Here is an 18,592-nt window from a genome sequence, read left to right on the forward strand (position 1 = left end):
AAAATTCCCAACTTCACAATTATATGAAAGCACGAAAATAACGTCTATTAGTATAAATAATTTTAAGCTAAATGTCCAACCAACAATTTTATTACTAGATGTAAGAAATCGTGTGATCAGAGAAAACAATTACCCTTCACAGATGGAAGATAGGTTTCCATTTTCTAACGCTACGAGCGTTGAAAGCAACCCTATTTAAAAAATAGGCTCCCCAAAAAGTGAGACATCATTGGCCGCGATGTCGAAACTGTATAGCTACTACGGATTTACGGAATATGTTATTGTCTTATTAAAGAGCGAATCCATTTATTACAGTGTTTTCGTTGATCCCTAGAGCCAAAATTGCTGCAATTTCATATCGTTAACATCAGAATCAAATCGTCTATAAAACCATTTACACTTTTGATCTTATTTAGAGTCGTCTTAAAATGGATTAAAATTTCAGTGATTGTGTAGTGGGTTTTCTTTAGAACTTTTTACCCCCACAAATTCTTTGTGAAACGTTTGTTAGACTTTAAGAGACGTGACAAAATTTCTTATTATCGTTATTATCTTCCCGTAATGTTTACAATGTCCAACAGTTCACCTTATCTTGTCAACTTTTTGTGTAAATTGATCTTTTTGACATCTGTGTGGGTATGGGTAGTAGAAGCAGATGTTTTAGTAATATCTCTTGATACAAATTCCACAGTAAATGCTTTTCCCAGTTTACCTGCTAATTTTGGGAAAGTCTTACCATTTGATGGATTGATTGGCTGTGTTGTTATTGCTAATCCTCAAAATGCATGTAACACGATAGACCCTCCTCCAAAGTATAGCAATTGTTCTGATAAATGGTTTGTTCTGATCAGACGATATGATTGTAATTTTGTTGACAAAGTTCGTGCTGCTCAGAATGCTAACTATGATGCTGCAATCATTTATAATGTTGGATCCAATCTTATTGGTAAATATGCTTACTTACGATGCATTTATCACTTCTTATAATGATTTTTTTGCAGAGCCTATGGCAGGAGAAGATGATGATGATATTATAATTCCTGCTGTATTCATTGGACAAGATGGTAAATTATGAGTTCTCTTGTTACATTTCAATAGTTTGACTTACAAATTTTTCGTTTGTTTTTCAGATGGACTAAAAATTCAGTCTTTTTACCAATATTATGATGGGTATTGGTCATAGCTATCAATGGATAAACTCAATTAATTAAGCTATGATTTTCCTTAAAAGGTACATGCTGTTATTGACCAATGAATTGCCATTCAATCTAAACAGCTATCTTCTACCTTTTGCCATTGTTGTTGCAATCTGTTTTGCAATAATGGTAGTTTTTATGGTAAGTGATTTGATTCATCATTTATTTATACTTAACAACGTTCTAAGTCATGATTTCGGGAATAATCATTTAATGCCTGCATAATTTTTTAAGTTGATAAAGTGTGTCAAGGAGCGCAGACGATCTAGACGTATTCGTTTGCCTTCGTCGTCCTTGAAAACCATCCCTACTAACAAATTCAAGAAAGGGGATCCATATGATACATGTGCCATATGCTTAGAAGATTACGTAGATGGCGATAAACTTCGTATTCTACCTTGTTCCCATGGTTGGATTGGATTTCATTATTATTATTTGTTATTGTTAGTCTTAATACGGCCGTGATAAATGAAACCAATTTTTATTCACAGCTTATCACACCAAATGCATCGATCCGTGGCTTACGCGAAATCGCCGAGTGTGTCCAGTTTGTAAAAGGCGGGTAATTGCGCGAGGTGAACATCTTTCTGATTCTGACTCCGAAACGGAGGACGAATCTAGGCCTCTTCTTCGACCAGGAACGTATGGAACATCAGGAGGAACGTTCACTGATCAAACCGTAATTGTTTTTTTATAAAGGTAATTCGTTTTCCCATTTTGAGACATATTTTGTGGTTTTAGAGAAATACTGGAAACAGAACCCATGGTGTATCAAATGCGTTGGTGTTGGATGAAGAAGCTATCGATAGAGGGCATTCCGTTCTTGTATCTGCAGATTCGATTGTTATTGAAAACGAGTAAATCACAAAAATTTGAATTGCTTGTATTATAACGCAGAATAATTGATTTAGTGTCAATTTTAGGGAAGCTACGGTTTCCGGAAACGACCAAGACGTCGGACAGGTTCACGGTAATATTGTTGTTTTGTATTGTTTCATTTTAGTTTTCTTATTTTTCCTTGCCGTAATCATAGAAATTGATATGTCGTCTGACGGTGAAGCAGAACAGCCGCAGGAAAACCTGAATGCCGATAGTTCCGTGTATTTAACTCCTGAAAGTCACCGCTCACGGGATCCTATGAATGTTTAATATCTCTTGTAATTAAATCTTTAAATTGACATGCTGTTATATTCTCCTATTCATTATATGATTTCAACCTAACTTTTTTCTTCATATATCTGGTTGTGAGAAGATGAATAAGACAAATTTACAATTCTTCCGAAACCCGAATTCTACTGTGTCAGCGACAAAAGCGCATGACAACGTTTACCTTTACAACAAGAAATTTGCTAAATTTAATCAATACACTACATTCGTATGCGACAAAGAAAATATTTGACGAAAGTCGCCCCTTGAACGAAAATGAAACAAGATTTATGTCTTTCCTCTTTGATAATTTCAAATAATTCCACATTGAACTACGATCGTCAACGCTGTTGCGTCAGTAGAGGAATAGTCATTGAGCGCGTCTCGTGTTAGTGTAGTATGTTTATTACTAAACCGTTATTCATTTGCATTTTTTTTTAATAATAAAAGTATTCCATTAAATCGGTTGTTATTCCCAAATTATAAATATTTCCACAAAAAATTATATTTGATTCAGTTCCTCAAGGGTAGGCGGCAAAACTTTGAATGTTCGTCCTTGAACCTTTTTTCTCCGTGTCTCACTTGAGGGATATTCTACTAGGAATGGATTATAGTGATATGACATTTTTGTTGTGGGAAGGTAGTGCTGTATTTTAGAGAGGTAAATTTATTAGCGCTCGCTGAGACGACAACAAAAATTTCCCTGTGGAAAACGCCGCAAGTACAAGGTTGTTTCATGAGCGCTGCGTACATGCGAAAGATATATATTTGTTTAGAGTGATAGATAAATATTTCTTCAAAGAATTGAATATGTGTTCATCACGTAATGCGATCAAATTAATTGCTATTATGTAACATGTGTGGGTAAGAACGTGCGCGTAGACTACAATTAGAAATTTCGGATCTCGGGTAATTAATAAGCAATGGACTTTAAATGAATCGAACGTATACAGATCAGCAGCTGTCTTAAGTGTTAAAAAATTGTTCGTTGCACTAGTCAATATCTGTAGTAAGCGCAACGAAATATTTCGTTGAATGGCTAGTTAGTGCATTGGTGCAACGAAATATTTCGTAGCGGTTTACTACAGTAGATATTAGGTGATGTATATATTAGTTGACGCTATCACGTTTCTCCGACATTTCTTTGCGTAATCCCCAATATAAGAATTTGTCTTCGTTGCTTCTTTCAATAACTCGCGTATTCCACATTTTATTTCGTGATGTTTTATCAGTTATTAGACTATGAAACCAAAACCGATTGAAATTCCGTGTGTTAAAATTTTACCAGTATCAATTAATCATCGATTACACAAGATTCAATTTTTGTGGCGATTAACCACTTAAATTTAAAATATTTTTTTTATTTTTACTGTTTGTTACTGTGGAAGAGTGGGTGTGTTGGATAAGGCGTCACCTGTGAACAGTTGTGCCTTGCCTTGGGGATGGGAGTTCAAATCTCCCAGTGAGCATTAGAAGTGGCCCCCCAGTGAGCATTAGAAGTGGCTCACACACCCGCTCTGGCGCCACTGTGGTGTCACAAATCTAGTGAATCCAGGCATTGTGTTCTCTCTTCCCGAGTGAAGACCTCCAGTGAGTTCTCATTGAACCTAGACTCCCAATTGATAATCAGGCGCTTCAGAAATTCAGTACCTGAAGAGATGCTTGATCTAAAGTCAAGCTAGAGTGACATTCATTTCGGCTAAAATTGTTAGCATTTCTTTCTCGAATTCTTGTACGCGAGCTTTTAACTTTGATTGTATTACCTCTTTCTTAAGTCTAACATGAGCCAAGTCCATATTGTAATTTGAATTTTTAATTGAAAAATAATGTGAAAAAAATGGCCATGATTGCGGAAAATGCCAACCTTTGCGGATATTCCGTAATTTTGTCCTGGACTCCTTCGATTCTTAATTCTTTTTCGTTGCTACAAAAACAAACCCGAAATTTTGATAGCCCTTCGTCTACAGTCTCGTAGCTCGATGATAAATGTTTAAGTGTAATCCGGTGGTACTACCTAATAGTCGGGTCTTGCCTAATACCCACTGTAAATTTCTGGAGGCGACAGTGACACGAAGCTCTCTGGGCGACAGATTTCACGACATAATTTTTTATCTCACGGATTTACTTTGTAGGGTAACAATCGAGTTTGTAAACAATCACGGTTGATGAAGGACAAGTTTGGCTCTGATTAGTCTGAAAAGTGAAAACTAAAGAGTAGCAAAAAGTTACCAACAACACGCTGGTTCCGCGCATGGATTCGTACGCTTTCATACAGTATTTTAGATTAAACGTGGTTGAGAATTAACCCTTTTAAATAATGCGCAACATAGAACTAATACATTTTTGGTTCGATTTACGTACGTCTGAAAGTTTAATCCACTAGTAGGAGTGCACGATTGCGATCTGTGCGCCGATAGATGTTTGGGAATTATTAATTAAAGGAAACACACTCGGAAACACATCGGATGCGATTAAGTAAAAAGTGATTAGATGACAGCAGATAAAGAGAGGGTGGTAAGAGGGGTCAATCAAAAAAATCAAAATAAAGAAAAAGGACGACAAGGATTGAAAGAAGAACAAACTGGTAAAGGCGCCACCTGGGTGGAGTGTGTCGACCAGGTGTCGACTGTTCTCGATCCTTCTTTGCGGAAGCCTGCTGATACCTCAAAACATCGATGCAGAATGTCGAATCGAAAAAGATAGAAGAAGGGACGCCAATTGATAGTTTAGTTTTTTGCCCATTTAGGCATTTGATTGTGGCCAAAAGTCGTACGTAATAGTAATAAATAAAGAAAAAAGTAGTGATTTTGCTATCGGTATTATGTCATTTCGCCATAACGATGTTTCGAATGTTCGTTAGTGACCCGCAATCTAATCACGTCACTGTTCACCGGGCACGCCCTTGACACACGGTCAATTAATCCCGCACAACTGAGCCCACTCGTCGGCAAGCGCATACAACTTATAACCCTCTAGTGTGACTTTAGATCAAGCATCTCGTCCGGCATTACACCTTCAGCACCTGATTACCAATTGGGATTCTAGGTCTGAGCCTCGCCCCGCGTCCGGGACCTCTGTCTAGAATCACTAGATTCGCCGAAAGTTCCATCACAGTGGCGCCAAGCGGGTGTGTGAGCGACTAATTAAGCTCACTAGGAGGTTTGAACCTTTGCCTCAAAGCGCATCTGTTTGTAAGTGACGCCTTATTCAATTCACCCGCTCGCCAACTATATAATCTATTTTTAAAAATGACATTGTTTAAATTTCAGTGGATGAGAATTTCAGAAAAATTCACGATTTTTTCCTCATTTTCATTTGAATAAGATCCAGTCACGGAAACGGAGTGTCCAAAACATCTAGATATTGGCTGAAAGGCAGCAACGCAGCAACAGCTATTGACTTTTATCTAAATTTCTTCAGTGATAGGAATTTGGGAGTTGAATCACTTGCAATTTGCGAGTTAAACAATCGTGCGTTTCTAGTAGAAAATTAATTGAAAGATGGCCACAACAGTGAATGTGAACTTAAGTTCTGCTTCTGCTGCAATCCTTATTTTCCTTATCAAATCTTTACAATACTACATTAAAAGAACACCTGATGAAACTCTTTTGAAAATTGTTGTTAATTATTTAAAATTTTTAATAATAATTTAATTAAGAGCGAGAGTGGATCGTTGTAAAATAGGCTGCAAAAATTGATTGACAGGATGCTGGTCCTCTGCGATCCAATGGGTAAGCTGAAATATTTAAACAACTGAATGACGATGACTGGACGGCAAATTTATTAAATAAATTCACCTTTACGAGCTGCCTTCGAACCCCATCAGTAATCCGAAAGATTTCAAACCCATCGGCTGACCCGTCAGCCGTTCAAGCGAGCATGCAAAGAGCCGTTTGCCGTGTGAAATATATTACAATATTAGTTAAGTAAAATTATTAGTTTAATAAAATTTTAGTTAAGTTACTCTACTGATGACAACTAGTCAACTACATATGTTATTTAAAAAAAAAACACCAATTTGGAATGACGTAATTAATAAATTTTCGACGCAGCATCCGTTACTAGCTACCTACAAATTGCAATGTTGTGAGAAATTCGAAAGAAAGAGTTAACAAACATCGATCAGTTGTTGTGGGATTGTGGCAATAAGTTCAAGCATCTTTATTATTGAACTATGCTAGGAGTTTTATCTAATGGATTTCAAATCAAGATACAGACGAGAATGTCTACTAAAAGGAACTTCACCTCTACATGTCATCGAGGCTTGTTTGGCAGATGCCATTCTTAATTTCAAATTTTTCCGAATACCACTTACTGAATGGAATCCTATTTTGTCTGCCTTGAAAAGTAGTTTTACTATTAAAAAAATTTGTGTGGCCAGTGATGTTGACCTAGCAGTCAACGACAAAATTCACAAACAAAAGCTGAAACATCTTAATTCATTTATGGAAAGCCTTAGTGTTCATTTGAGCCACAATCATATTTTGACCAAATTGGAATTAGTTGGTTTACCTTTTAGTTATGCAGATATTCAACAGCTTAGTAAGGTATGTTATTCACAGTGCTGTTTTTGTGGAAATGCTTTATGGAATTTTATTTTATTGTTAAAAATTTGCAGGGAATTGTTGATTCGGATTCATTGCAGCATATCAGCCTTGCAGGAAGCAAAATTTGTGATGAAGGATTAATAAATATTTCAGAGGCCATTAAAATGAAACCCAATATTGGTAATATTTTATTTTTTCCATATTCAATAATGTGACCAACACCTATACGGCCAAACATTGTTTTAGTGTGGCTAGATTTGAGAAGTTGTGGCTTGACATGTAGTGCAGGAAAACCACTGGTGTCACTTGTACATTTCCAGGCTGTAGCCAGAGAAAATGCTGCTTGGAAAGCTTCTTTAAGAGGAGAGACTCCAAATTTAGACTTGATGGGAGGATTAAGAAGACTTTCTTTGAGTTGCAACCAGCACCTATGTGATGCTGTAAGACATTTAGCTGTGGTTTTGTATGAAGATCGATGGATTAAAGCAATTGATTTACAATATTGGTAATTTTTTCTACATGTTTTGGAATAATTAAATTTAATGTATTTAATTGATTATTTATTTTATACAGTAACCTGGAAAACACTCATATAGAACAGCTTATAAGAGCTGCAGAACAAAATCAGTCCTTAATTTTTCTTGACATAAACAATAATAATAATTTAAATTCTAAACTGCTGAACAAGTTGAAAGAAGTTCTCAAGTCTAATTCATTAAAGCAGCCTTCTTTCATATTTGAGTCTATCAACCTACCAAAGCACCTTTCAAATTTTGTTTTAGCAAATCAGGTAAAACAAAATTATTTAGTGAAGGATCTTACATCTTCCAAAGAAATCAATCCAATTGCTAAGGCTGAGAATAAATCAAATTCACGAAATCAGTACGTATGAATAAAAATAACTTTTATTTTTTTATTTATTTTATTTTTTGCCTTACTTTCATCGTGTGTACATAACATAGTTTGATAGTCCGCACATAACTTAGCTAATCCAAGATTTTTTTTCGTTTCACTATAGTACAAAATGTTCCGACGCAGCGATCGAAAATAAACCTCTGGAAGAACTTACAGATCCGATGTAAAGTGACATTTTAAGTTTGTTACATTTCAGATCAAATTTTAATGTGTATTAAAATTCTTGCAGGATTGACCTATTGAACGAAAGGAAGTTACGGAGCGTTGCAGAGCAACAAGTGATCAAAATGCGTAGTGAAATGGAGTCGGCAAGAACTAGGATTACTAAATTAGAGGAGGATGTCGTACATCTTGGCGCTAAACAAAAAATGCTACCAATGAAACCCATGCTTTCTGATCACCCTAAGGTTGTTAAAAACGACATTTCAAATGATTCCTTGACCCAAAGTTTTCTAATTTGCTTGGAGCGACTTCAGGACGTTTTGAAAGAGCTGAAGCTTACTTCTGCTGTCTCCCATCGTCGTTCGGATACAAAAGATCCAAGCCAAGAAATTCAAGGAATCCTCGATTCCGTGTATGCTGCCGTTCGCGAATTTGCCCCCAAAATGAACCACTTGATATTAGAATCATGCAAGCCGTTGACAAAGGCAGAAGAAACAGCATCAAACGAAACGATTTCAAGGAAAGGAAAGGGGAAAAAACCTGTCGAGCAATGCAGTGACAAGCAAGAAAATTCTTCATTCTCATTCGATCAGAAGGTGAAAGAAAGATACGTATACTCGGAAAATCTCTTCGACGTCTTGGACAAAAATCACCGTTGCGAATCTGTTTCTACAACAACGAGTGGTAAAATGCATACTTCAGTGATGGTTAAGGGCGGTCTCACTCGAGACATCAATTTAGTTAAATCTGCTTCTCCTAAACCTCCACAATTCGACGCACAACAAAAAGGGCAAAATGATGTTTCATTGGCTAGCTCACAAGATGCTTCGAGAAACGTTACAAACAATTATTGTGTAAATTCGCTCAAAAGTCTACAAAGCAATTTAGAGGAAATATTGCAGGAGCTCAGTGAAAAAATCGACAATGCTTCCTCTGATGCAACGAATTCAAGATCTCAGTTATTAACTATCAATGGAAACTTATCCGACTTAACCAACCAGGAAGCAGAACCACACTACAGCATGGATTTTGATTCCTTTTGTACGTCGAAAAACTCCGTTTCGATCATTTCAAATGATGAAAAGTGTCGCCCTTCGAGTTCTAGAAGTAAAAAGCGGAGAAATTTCAGTTCACAAGAACCTAAGGCCTTCTCATCGTCATCTTCAAGCATTAATTTGTCATCTATTGTCGATCTGTTGGGAAACTTTAGTGTAGAAGATATTGGCAGCAGCACGTTGACACCTCCTTAAAATATTAAAAGAAAATCAAATTATGTGAATTAAATTTGTTCCGAAAGGAATATTGTGTCTTAATTATAAAATATAAATATTGGTCTGTTGCTTAACGAACAAATACTATAGAAATTTCAAGGTTTTTAATACATTTCAAAGCAGAAGTCGCATAATATAGAATTTTTTTATAGTCTTTCCTGCATAGTAGCTAGTCTAGCTACAGCCAAGTGCTTAAAAAGCTGAAAACGTAGAGAACAAGAACAAGAAAGTTTTTGACACGATAAAGGAAATTATTTTTGCGTTTTTAAATATGTATTTTTTTATTGGCTTGAATGTAAATAACAATATTCTAGTCTAGGCATCCGAATATTCAGACATAAAAAGTGTAATGGCTACATCACCGATGTACATAATAATAAGGTTAGGTTGACGGAATATTATATGTACTCCTACTTGGAACATGACAAGTGTTCTGTTTTTACTGCTCTGTTTTTGTTTTGACTGTTTTTAAAAATATTTTCAGAATCAGACGAGGTCGTGCGAATCACCAATCATGGCTCATGATGGGTGAAAGTGAAATGAGCATATAGGGAAATTTTGTACGCGGTTTTTACAAAAAGGTATATGAAACATAGGGCTAGATTATCTTTTATAATTAATTTATCAATCAACCATTTATACAGGGAAATTAAAATTTACGTTATATTTCATTGATTTAGTTCTCATAAACAGAATTTGGAGTTATTTTAAAAAATTAAAATTAATAATATTTCGATTCGAAACCGACAATTTGGGGTTAAAATCACCGATAATCGACAACATTTGAGTAAAATCGGAAATTTGACTAGGCCGACCCACGGACCCCGGAGTTGAAAGCCTTCCGGCTTAACCACTAGACCACGATTTGATGCAAAAGTACTACAAGCAATAGTTATTTTTAGGGACTTTTATGGTTTTATAATGCCTACCAATATAAGATACGTCGTAACAGCAACAGTTTTTCGGTAGTATCGAACTAACCAAAATAGTGACCTTTATTAACGGTGAACTTGTTTTCTTGTGTCTGCATCTGCAATCATCTATTGTTATTCAATCATCTAATTGTTACAACCTATCTGTTCAGTACCTTATGCACAAATGAATTAAATACAATTGAACAAATACACAAAATTGGTGAAATTGTTCTTTATTTCAGTGTACAATAATTGATTGTACAAAAATAAAAGCCGTCTCAGTTGAACAATTTTTGTTTTGATGTTCTTGTTGACTTCCGCTGTGTCTGTTTCGTTGAGGCAACATTTTTTGAAACAGCGCGTTTCTTTTTCGTACTTGTTTCACTTTCGACACACTTCTTCCGCTTGTGTTGATTGAAAATCGAAGCGGATGCAGAATCCGACGACGCCAATACTGCATTGAAAAGGATCATAGATTATGGTACAAGAATAAGGTTTTAAAATACAAAAACAAAGACTATAAATTAAACTTGCTTTACCTCCATTTTCCTTTACCCATTGTCCAGTTTCAGGGGTTGGTAGTTCGGGTGTTTCACTGCGAATAGTGACAACTGAAACCGGTGGACTAGGAGAAGAGATAAGAACTTGCGTTTCACTCATAGTTACAGGAGGGAACGACGAAGGATTCGAAGCGGTCATCGTTGTTATTTCAACCGGCAAATGATTTTGAGACTCTTGTTCTTTCTGGCGCACCTTCTTTCCTGCAGTTAAGTCTGTTCATAAAACGTAGCTTATTAATACAAGAACAAAAAATAAGAAAAAAAAAGTCTACTATGATCTACGAATAGGAATCACATTCGTTTTACCTTTATTTTTTGTAACTGGTTGTCCGGTTTCACGAAATCGCAACACTGGGTTTCCAATGGAAGTATTAGCAGCTGAAATCACCGCTGTGATCAGAACCTGCGCTTCACTCGAAGTTACAGGATGGAGCAGCGAAGGATTGGAAGCAGCCTTTGCTGTTAATTCAGCCGGCAGACGTTTTGGAGAAGCTTGTCCTTTAGTTTGTGCATTCTCTCCTGAAGTTGAGCCTAACGATGATCCAGATTCCAGAGGGAAAAACCTGCGATTCGCTCGAAGTAATTCGAGCTTTTAGCGAAATGTCTGTCAATGGTTGCTCCATAGAAATGGCAGTAGCAGGATTTTAGCTTTTAGTTTTTTTCGAATTATTTTGGCGTTTTTTCTTACCATTTACTGGAACTGGAAGTACAGACGCAGCCACATTTGAAGCCCCTGTTCGATCGGATGTCGATTCTATTAATTAAATAACAATATGAAGACATAAGAAATCCAATTTTTCTAGGGGATATTAAATTCGATTAAATTGTGTCACCTGTTGCAATTTCAAGCAACAGCTGTCCTGATGATGGTGGAGCCAGTGTATTAATTATGGGTGATGGTGACACACCTAATCCCCAGGCATCTAGTTGATCTATAAATAATTGTCAAGTTTGTTATAGGCTATTTACTCAACGCAATCAACGATTTACGGATAATACCAATGAGATGTGGTGGTGGTAAATATGTGCCATCTTCACTTTGTGTCAGTGTAACGGTAAAAGTACTGGACGGATGTTGTGTTCCATGAATCAAGTGTGATGGAAAATGTTTTTGCTCAGGTTCAAAGGACTTTTTGTTTGATGACTCCACACCACCAGCTTCTGACTCTTTATTTGTTAGCTCCACACTTTCACCTTCTGAACCAATGTGTGATACATGAACACCAACAACTTCTTTTTCTTTGTTTAACTCAACATTTTCAGTTTGTGGTTCTTCATTTTCAACATCAACATTGGCCTTGTCTGGATTTTGACGTATATCTAGGAGAAAAAATTCTATTATCTCACTTTAATTGAATAACAAATTTGTCGCCATATACCTTCTTTTAATGAAAATAAATTTTCCCAATGTTCAAGAAAAGATTTGGCTGTTGGTTTCCTTACAAAATTTTTAGTCTCTTCACCAAATGCCCATGCTGCACAACTTCCCACAGTAACATTTGGGAAATACCCAAAAATGAGTAATTCAACACCGGCGTCTCTGGCAAGCTGGTTAGCCTAGTTTTATAAAGTAGATTATTTCATATTATGTAAACTCTATTATGTTCCAGCATTTATTTAATTACAAGAAACATGATTCGAATCATTCGGTGCTTGTTGGTGTTGTAATTGTCAGACGAGACATCTTTAATGTACTGACTGATTTCTGGTTGTTGAAATCCTCTTTTAACTAATTTTTTATTCAGGTTTCTTTCATCTGAGGCTATTTTATTTTCATCTTCCATTATGGTTCTGAAATACTTTAAGCAATTTTCCTCATGGCTGTTAAATCCTTCAACATTGTTTTCTTCAATAACATGAGCAGGCAATGTTTTTTTATTACTTCTAGATTTCTTTGGGATGTTTTCAGCTGAATGCTTTTCATTGGCTTCTTTGAAAAGGCCTTTTTTCCTCATATCTGTTCCAGAAAAATACTGTTTCAATCTATTCAGTTTTACCTTTTCATTCCTCCTCTTTCGAGCCTTTCATATAAAATTTGACGTAGCAGACTAACAGCTGGCTAAAAAAATTCTCTGTTATTAATTTTCATTCCGACTTTCAGGCAGAGTTGCCAAAGTTCAAAGTCCATCAATGGATTTTGCCACAGGCAATGGATACTTGGATAGGGGTTGTTATCGAATTATTAAATTAACTTCTAATTTATATAACTACAAAATGTTATATAAAATATTCCATATTTATTTAGTTTAAAAAATTTTGGGAAGATTTCTTGGCTGATTATGAGAAAATATCAAAATATCCTTGATGTGGATGTTTATCGTTTGTCTTGAACAAGTAAGCGGAGCAGGACGCAAGTCCCAGTGGCGTTAGGTTAAATGCGTCACTGGTTCCAAATTGTCATAAATAGACATAGGTCCCATTGTCGAATTATTCCAACGACATGCGTACCGAGAGTAAATGTAACCGATTGCTTTAAATTCCGGTAATTGTGGTTATAAGATCCACTGCTCTTATGTCCCGACGACTTAATTTCCAAACGACTTATGTCCCGACGACTTATGCCCCGACGACTTATGTCCCAACGACTTATGTCCCGACGACTTAATTTCCAAACGACACAAGTACCAAATGTTAAAAATCGAATATCTGGCAACGTATGGGACTAGTGACGTTTTTTTTAAATAATCTAGCGCTCAGCTTGAAATACATGATTTTGTAGGGTTTTTTCGTTTTCATTTTGCCTATATGGATCAAGCTCCAGCAGAAAATGTACTTGTAAAGTAACTCGATGACTTATTATCGAAATATCGTTTGCTTTATACAAACATCTCATTTTTATCTGAGATCTCAGCCTTAAAATGCGCACATTTGTATCTAATCAGTAAGAGCGACAAGGAGGACAATGTCGCATTGAAACGTTTCATGTTCATACGGGAGATAATAGAAAGTTAAATAAGAACCTAACAAGTAGTTTCCTTTTCTTTCAACTCCATAATAACACAATCACAATCATAGCGCTAGTTCTATTTTCGAACGCTAGTTGCTAACTCAAACTGCAATCAAGGAATTCCTGTTTAAAACATTATTTCAAAACTCAAACTTTGTTTAAATAAAGGCCCTTGTTTAAATAAAATGTATTACACTTTGATTAAATATCTCTAGGCTACTGAAAAATATTGGAATAAATAAAATGAATCGATTTAAGTTAAAGAAATGTCTGAATTAATAATAAAATTTCCAAAGGTAAAACCACTTAAAATAACGCGCGATGAGATCTGCGAACTGCGACGCGCTGCACGAAAGCATATATAAAGGGGGGGGGGATGCTGTTCTGGGGTAAGAATCAAAAAAGCTCTCGATACATCAAAATGAATAGTCGCACTTTAAACCCTTCAAGATATGTTGCATTTGTTTCATCTCTAATTGTTCTAGGCTTCTTCACAGGCTTTGTTACACTCGATCGACAATCATTGATGGAAACCATTCCGGAAACAGTTTTAATACAAGAAATGCGAATGCCCTATACCGAAGCAGATGAGAAAATGGTAGGTGTGATCCAAAACTTTGCACGACAGATGACACGAGCTGCGACAATGTACGATCCCGAAATTATCATCGATCAGCTCAAAACTTTTCAATTGGATTTTACGAGAGAGGTTAAGGTGGGCGAGTCCCTGAAGGAAACCAAAAGCTATACGCTAATAGTATCCTATTCGCTGTTTGAGAACGTCATAGCCGATGAGGAGAACCAAGTCGATGATTGGGGAGAGCAAACAGAAAGAGGAGTACGTTTCTGTGGCGTTTATGATGATTTCAATACCCCAGCTGATTTTGAAGAAAAACAACCATTGAAGACCGACGGTAAAAATGCCTTCCGCCTTTACCAATTCTAAAGCACTATAATTGTGGTCGATCCATCGCCGGCGCAACTCTTCGGAACGACCAAGAAGTGAGCGTGGCCATCAACTAACTTGATTGACCAACCGAACCGCATAAATTAAATTTCTGGTATGTCAACTTTCGTCCAATAAAAAATATTAAAAAGCCAAAATGTCGCAAAATGTTTTCAAAGAATATTTTTATTATTGTTGTTGTTCAGAATGATAGGTGCGAATTTTAATTGTCTGGCCTGCAAAATTTGAGTTCATCCTTTCCATATAATAATAATCATTTCAGGCCTATACACGCGGTCAAACATCATTCAAATGATTCACAATCAATATTATACCTAAAATTATGTACACTTACACACACGGTATATAATTCTGGATTGACGTGGGACAATTTTTTCCAAATTAAAAAAACTCACGAACTTATCATTTTGAGTCACGATATTATTTTCCCTTTTTTAAATCTTTCTAGACGGCCGTGATCCTTCTGAGCGAGCCGTCCTAATTGGTACCGGAAGAATGACTGCGCTGATGCCTGGGGTAAAAAACACGGCATCATCTTCATCGTCGTCGTCGTCCAAGTGATCCCTGCTGCGACGATGCTGATGGCTGCTGCTGCTCATGTCCGTCCGAGCCGTGAATTCCTCGTCTCCGGGAGTCGTCACGGCAGCGCTGCAGAGCGTGCTGGCTGTCACGTCACGCGGGAGAGTGTTGCAGACGTAGGGCGGCATCTGTTGGCGGCAATTGTTGTCGGCGGGCACCGTCACGTGACCGGCCCCGTGACTCTAGTAGCAAATTGTCGTCTGCTGCTGGTGTAGCTGTACCGCGTTATTACCTCCCGACGATCCGGTCACGACTTTGTAGTTGCTGTTCTCCGAGTCGGTGCTGAACTGGCGCCGATCGTGGACCAGCATCCGGCTGAAGGCCGTTATGTCCGGCATGTCACGCTCTTGACTTTGCTGCTTCTGGTAATTGTGGTGGCGCCGGATGGCCGACAGCGGCGGAGCGGCACCAGTTGCCGGACTGTGAACGGTCACGTAAGACGAACGTTCCATTGCAAGAAGCTGCTGCTGGTAATGGACGGGGCAATCTCTCGGGTATCCGGACGTAACGGCCGGCGGCGGAGTCGGAATGGAAACGGATTCGTCATCGATGGAAGCCACTCCGCCACCGATTGAGGAGCAAGGGTACGGGATTTTCACGAAACCGTTGCACTGATTCGTCGGCTGCAATAAGGATTCGCTGGGATGATGATGGTAACAATGGGGAAGGCAAGCTGGCGTTAGGGGGTTGGTCATGGGGTGGTGGTGATGGTTCATCTGTGACGGCAGGGGAGGCGGAGGAACAATGGCCAGAAGGTGACCGTGGGCTGCCGTGTAACCCAAATCGACTGGCGTCTGCACTAGAGCTAAAGTCATTTTCCGGTGCATTTCCTTTTGGCCAATTTGATTTCGGTGCCAATAAATGAACAGGAAAATGGCAGAAGAACCGGCTACCTGTTTTATCCCAAATAAATATAAGGTATAATAGCCGACCTCAAGACCGCATCTGTTGGAATCAAAATAAATAAACATTAATGTATCCATTAGGAGCCCGGAATAATAATAAAACTTCTCTTACAAGGGATTGAGAGTGTTGAGTCATTGGGATCGGGACTGTACTCTTCCGTTGGGAAATAATCGATGCTGAAACAGTAGCGTTCCGTCTCTCCAGCTGAAAGAAAAACCCGCGTCATTTGAATTCAATTTGATGGTCTTTAAAAATGATTTTTAAAGCGAAATGTTCGATTGGTGTAGCAAAGAGTCCAGAGTCCGCTGACTGTGAATTTGGAGAGGTACTCGAGTTCGGGATCTCCGGTTCGGTTGAATTTCGGGTTGGACATTTTCTCTTTGCTGTAGGCCTAGAGCCAATGGCCGGTGACGAGTCCGATGGCGACGGTGACGAACGCCATGGAGGCCGACAGCGGAGTGAGCAGCCGGAGTAATAGGCGGATTGCCGCATCCAAATCGACAGCGATCGACAGCGATATATGTTAAAGTTAAATATCTTCTAATTCCATATTGCTAATAATAAATTTTGCTGTAAGTTAAGCCTTAAGCTTTAAAAAAGTGCGACGCGGGGTGGCGACTAAGTCGCACACCTTATGATTCACAGATATTTATTGAATGTTCCGATATGTTTGATTGATATCTATACTAAAAAAGTAAAAGTATCACGGTAATTTAAGCGATAAACGAAGCGCGAAGGGGGGAGGGCGGGGGTTGGTAGGCAGCCGGGCACGCGCAGTACTAGCTATTTGAAGAAAATAAATTTAAATTCTGCCGCTAAGCTGCAGGGATGCCAAATTTCAGAATAAATAACTTGGGACTAATGACGAATGGAATAAATAGCTTGGGACTAATGACGAATGGAATAAATAGCTTGGGACTAATGACGAATGGACATTAATGCAATTTACCATTATGGGACATAATTGCATGGGTTCTTTTAAACACTGGGCCTTGTGTCTTTTGGATTTTATTACGCCAGGACATAAATCTTTTGGGACAAATGGCAAAAAAAAATAACAGTGGAATTTGTTACATTTGGGACATATGACGTGTGTGTCATAAATAACATGGGACACTTTACGTTTGGGTCTTTTGACGTATTTTTTTATTTTTGGTGCTTAAGTCGCAAGTTACCAATGACGACTGGGACTTGCGTACCGCACCCCAAGTAAGTTCTCGACAGGTTGGATGAAATGGATGCGGCCGAGAGGCAGAAAAAAGGTGATAATATTATTAAATTATATTTTAATTCAGACTTGATTTCATAATTTCTTTTCTGAGCGCTGACGAGGAAATAGTCAAAGGGGCCAGTTGAATGAGTGTGGAAGCGGAGGAATTGATGAAGACTACGATATATGTTGTAAAAAAAATTGAGTGACAATGAAGTTCTAACCGACCGTCTCATCAAACTTATTGACGGAGTTAAAGCCTTGTATACAATGCTTAAGCGAAATTATGCATACAGCTACTTTTTACCGATTTTGTTAATATTTACCGATTTTACCAGACCTTATGTACACAACGTTATTGTCTATATCAAACCATGAATATTGTTTATATTAATAAATCATTTGAAAGGATAATCCATGCTTAATACTTTTTATTTTCCTGTCTACAAATTGGATTAAAGTTATAGCTTTGGCATCATCAATCTTTGGGATTCTGCATCAAATTTAAGATCCCCCCAAAATGATTCTGCTTTGAATTTTTGTTCCTTCCGTTATGTTTGAATCTTTGCTGCACTTAAGCGGAGAATATGGAAACCAACATTGAAAAAAACTGATTGCTCTTTAAACGTGATTGCTATCCTATAGTTCTCCTACTTCGTGTCGAAACGGAACAGCGATAATGGCGCAAATTTCTTTCAGTGATTATCTGGCTATACCTGCTGATTCGTGTGTGTCCTAGAACTTTTTTTTATTATGTCGAACAGAAGCAATCCGAATGAGAGTACGATTTACCGGTTACCTCCAGGACCAGACCTATAGAATACTATGTACTATGTATTCTATAGCTCTGCCAGGACTATGCGGAAAATAATTTTTATTTGTATTATTTAATTATTCAACTGGGTAAAAAATTATACGGAAGGAAATGCAATTTATACTGACCTAGTGTTGCTTTGTGCTTCATAATAATTTTACGTGTTAAATTTTTATTTTTTAAAATCGGAATTATATTTTAGAATTAAACCAACAATCATGCGTCCCAGTGTTCGTCACTAAAATTAATCAAACCTTTTTATCACAGGAAATCTGTTATGAATCCCAAATATCATTATTCATTAGGCTAGAAATCGAAATAGAGAATAAGTGACTTCCGCGTCAGACAGGTCCGGGAAAGTTTGTGCCCGCGTCGACGGACACATGGAGAATATCCTTCCAAGCTTCCATTGATGTATTATTAATTTTTATTGTTATTTTTATTCAATTTTTCTAGTT

The 18,592-nt window shown here is 37.4% G+C and overlaps 3 protein-coding genes across 4 annotated transcripts; 2 read left to right on the forward strand and 1 right to left on the reverse strand.

Moving 5' to 3' along the window:
- Nucleotides 1-217: 217 nt before the first annotated feature.
- LOC124320612 (E3 ubiquitin-protein ligase RNF13-like) lies at nt 218-2,592 on the forward strand. Its single transcript, XM_046783457.1, has 9 exons — nt 218-946; nt 1,002-1,064; nt 1,131-1,170; nt 1,232-1,337; nt 1,431-1,605; nt 1,688-1,875; nt 1,938-2,053; nt 2,120-2,166; nt 2,230-2,592. Exons 1-9 carry the CDS (start codon nt 562-564, stop codon nt 2,343-2,345), a joined length of 1,236 nt encoding a protein of 411 aa, XP_046639413.1. The 5' UTR covers nt 218-561; the 3' UTR covers nt 2,346-2,592.
- A 3,798-nt stretch (nt 2,593-6,390) lies between these two features.
- On the forward strand, nt 6,391-9,365 carry LOC124326461 (centrosomal protein of 78 kDa-like). Of its 2 annotated transcripts, XM_046785319.1 has the most exons (7): nt 6,394-6,889; nt 6,961-7,069; nt 7,136-7,394; nt 7,463-7,771; nt 7,908-7,967; nt 8,034-8,211; nt 8,281-9,365. In XM_046785319.1, the coding sequence occupies exons 1-7, from the start codon at nt 6,536-6,538 to the stop codon at nt 9,214-9,216; spliced, it is 2,205 nt and encodes a 734-aa protein (XP_046641275.1). In that variant the 5' UTR covers nt 6,394-6,535; the 3' UTR covers nt 9,217-9,365. The 2 variants fall into 2 exon arrangements, with proteins under 2 accessions (XP_046641265.1, XP_046641275.1); XM_046785309.1 differs by having other exon boundaries at nt 6,391-6,889; nt 8,034-9,365.
- A 930-nt stretch (nt 9,366-10,295) lies between these two features.
- LOC124349894 lies at nt 10,296-12,800 on the reverse strand. The gene is made up of 9 exons (XM_046800857.1): nt 12,337-12,800; nt 12,091-12,268; nt 11,711-12,031; nt 11,545-11,643; nt 11,361-11,465; nt 11,018-11,242; nt 10,691-10,924; nt 10,528-10,605; nt 10,296-10,324 (listed from the first exon to the last, which is right to left on the reverse strand). Exons 1-9 carry the CDS (start codon nt 12,664-12,666, stop codon nt 10,296-10,298), a joined length of 1,599 nt encoding a protein of 532 aa, XP_046656813.1. The 5' UTR covers nt 12,667-12,800.
- Between the last annotated feature and the right edge of the window lie 5,792 nt (nt 12,801-18,592).

Source organism: Daphnia pulicaria, chromosome 1, assembly GCF_021234035.1.
Source record: "Daphnia pulicaria isolate SC F1-1A chromosome 1, SC_F0-13Bv2, whole genome shotgun sequence".
Taxonomy (NCBI): Eukaryota; Metazoa; Arthropoda; class Branchiopoda; order Diplostraca; family Daphniidae; genus Daphnia; species Daphnia pulicaria.